This window comes from Triticum dicoccoides, chromosome 3B, assembly GCF_002162155.2.
Source record: "Triticum dicoccoides isolate Atlit2015 ecotype Zavitan chromosome 3B, WEW_v2.0, whole genome shotgun sequence".
Lineage (NCBI taxonomy): Eukaryota > Viridiplantae > Streptophyta > Magnoliopsida > Poales > Poaceae > Triticum > Triticum dicoccoides.
The window spans coordinates 370,174,476-370,176,788 of NC_041385.1; the positions used below are offsets into that span (position 1 = coordinate 370,174,476).

Consider the following 2,313-nt stretch of genomic DNA (forward strand, 5'->3'; position numbering starts at 1 on the left):
GTTTTTCACGTGCTTTTTTGGCTCGTAGCTCTCCATCCACTCACAGGAATTGAGTAAGTGATATATCGATGAAAAGCTGCTGTAAACACGCAACTTTCCCGTGTTGATTATTTTTTCATACTCGTGATGGTTTTAAAAGTTTTTCATGTAAAATTCATTCAGTGTAGTAGTTGAACTTCCTGCTGTTTCATTTTGAACTTCTTTATTTTATTATTTAGTAATGAGAAAACATATAAGTTTTTTTAACCTTCAAACTTATCTCTTTTTTTACTTTGAACTTCTTACAAAAATATGGTTTTAAATAAACAAATAACTTTCTAGGTTTTTAAATTTGAACTTCTAGGTTTTTGACCTTCTCGGTTATTTCAAATTGAACTTCTAGGGTTTTCAATTTGAACTTCAATGGTTTTTTCAATTTTTCTAGTTTTATTTTTTTGAAAAAATCCATTTTTTACAAACATTTTTTGAACTGCTCTGTTATTTTGAGTTGGCCTTCTCTCTTATTTTTTAGAAACGAGGAAAATCTAACATTTATAAAATTTGGTTATTTTTTAAAAATCAAGAAAATCCAAACATTTTAATGAGCATCGAATTGCTCTGTTGTTTTTATTTGACCTTCTAGGTTTTACTTTTTAGAAATAGGGAAAATCTCCACAGCGTTGATACATTTTGGAGATAAACTTGGGGCAAAACCAACCTGTGAAACTGAAACCAGTGGACCAACACACCCGTTTTTTGCACCTGGAGATACAACTGAACATGTCCACCAGCTAGTACTCTATATCTCCATCACACACACACACACACACACACACACACACACACTTTCAGTGTTATCTTCTTATTTTGTGATCTAATTCTGCACATGCCACAGAACTCTTTGTTCAAATACTTATTTTTTATAGTTTTCCTATTTTTTTATCCAGTCTATTATCTTTGAACTTCAGCTATTTTTGTATCCGACTGTTATCTTTGAACTTCAGTTGTTTTTGTATCCGACCTGCCACACATTCTATTTTATAGGAACTCATCCAAACTCGTATTTTGTATCAAAGCAAATGCCCTGTTGAACATATAGTGACATTCTTGCAAAGTGCATCCAAGTTCAGAGAGAAGAAAAAACATTCAGAAGCTCAATATTACTTATTCTGCGGGAAGTGGCAAGTTTTATAGTACCAAGATCACATTACACATACAGATACCAACCCTAGTGGTTGACATACAAACTGCAGAGCTAATGGCTTTTGGCAGGCCATGACTGCGCGCGAACATACACCAAGCGAACACCTCCCTCTCACTTATTTTCTGATCGTACCTCTCCTGCTCGACCCGCTACTTGAACTTGTCCTTGTCATCGTCCGACTCGCCGAGCACCGCCTCCTTGGTCTCCTGCACCGTCTCCTTTGCGCCCTGGGTGAAGTCGTCGGTCTTCTCCTTGGCCATCTTCAGGAACTCCTCAGCCGTCGTCCTTTCCTTCTCTCCGATTTTGCACAGCGTGTCACTGTCATCGTGTTTCTCGGTCGAATGATACTGGCTAGACCGAGGAAAGGTTATAGAGCACACTATCAAATGTACTTCTACTACGTACTTACTAGAGATAATTTCAGCATAGTCTGTGGTATGTAAATTGGACTAGAAAAAATGCATGCATATTCGACCAGCTACCTGAACATTTTGTCTTTTATCATTCGTATCCACTGACCTGCAGACTGTTATGCCTTCTTAAATACAATATGTATTCCTAGTTTTCTCTAGAAGGTCCTAAATTTTGAGCAATCCTTTTCAAATCACATCCCTCCCATATACTGTATCTGCAACTCTGTACACAAGAAGATGCAACCACTTTGACAAATTCACAACACTAGATTGGTCTGCTACATGGTATTCACTTTCACTACTTCTGATGGCTCATGGAGTAACAGATCGTGGCACTGCCAGAGCAATGAAACGCTGAACAAAGCATGGGATTCAGAAAATTAGGTGCAGTTGTGATCTCTGAACTCACCCTGGGCAGTAGAACGCTGTTGCCAAGTGCGGGCAGGACAGAGGGGTCTCCCACCGCGCTCCTAGAGGGGGAGCCGATTGCCCTCCCGCCATGAACGAGCAGCCTCTTCATCCCGGCGAGCCGCGGCGGGATGCACGTTGGGCCGTGAGGGCCGGTGGCAGGAGGCCCGGTGGCGCTAGGTCCGGGGAGGTGGTCCAGCGGCGGGGGCTCCGGGGAGGTCACGCGGCGGGGGGTAGCCGGGGAGGTCACACGGCGGCGGGGGAGCCAGGGAGATCGCGTGGCGGCGCGGGGAAGATCGGCGAGCTGGG

At 42.3% G+C, this 2,313-nt stretch overlaps 1 protein-coding gene across 2 annotated transcripts; it reads right to left on the bottom strand.

Moving 5' to 3' along the window:
• Positions 1 to 1,156: 1,156 nt before the first annotated feature.
• Positions 1,157 to 2,306, bottom strand: LOC119281291. Of its 2 annotated transcripts, none has more exons than XM_037561842.1 (2): positions 2,006 to 2,306; positions 1,157 to 1,530 (listed from the first exon to the last, which is right to left on the bottom strand). In XM_037561842.1, the coding sequence occupies exons 1-2, from the start codon at positions 2,114 to 2,116 to the stop codon at positions 1,333 to 1,335; spliced, it is 309 nt and encodes a 102-aa protein (XP_037417739.1). In that variant the 5' UTR covers positions 2,117 to 2,306; the 3' UTR covers positions 1,157 to 1,332. The 2 variants fall into 2 exon arrangements, with proteins under 2 accessions (XP_037417739.1, XP_037417740.1); XM_037561843.1 differs by having other exon boundaries at positions 1,157 to 1,534; positions 2,006 to 2,129.
• Between the last annotated feature and the right edge of the window lie 7 nt (positions 2,307 to 2,313).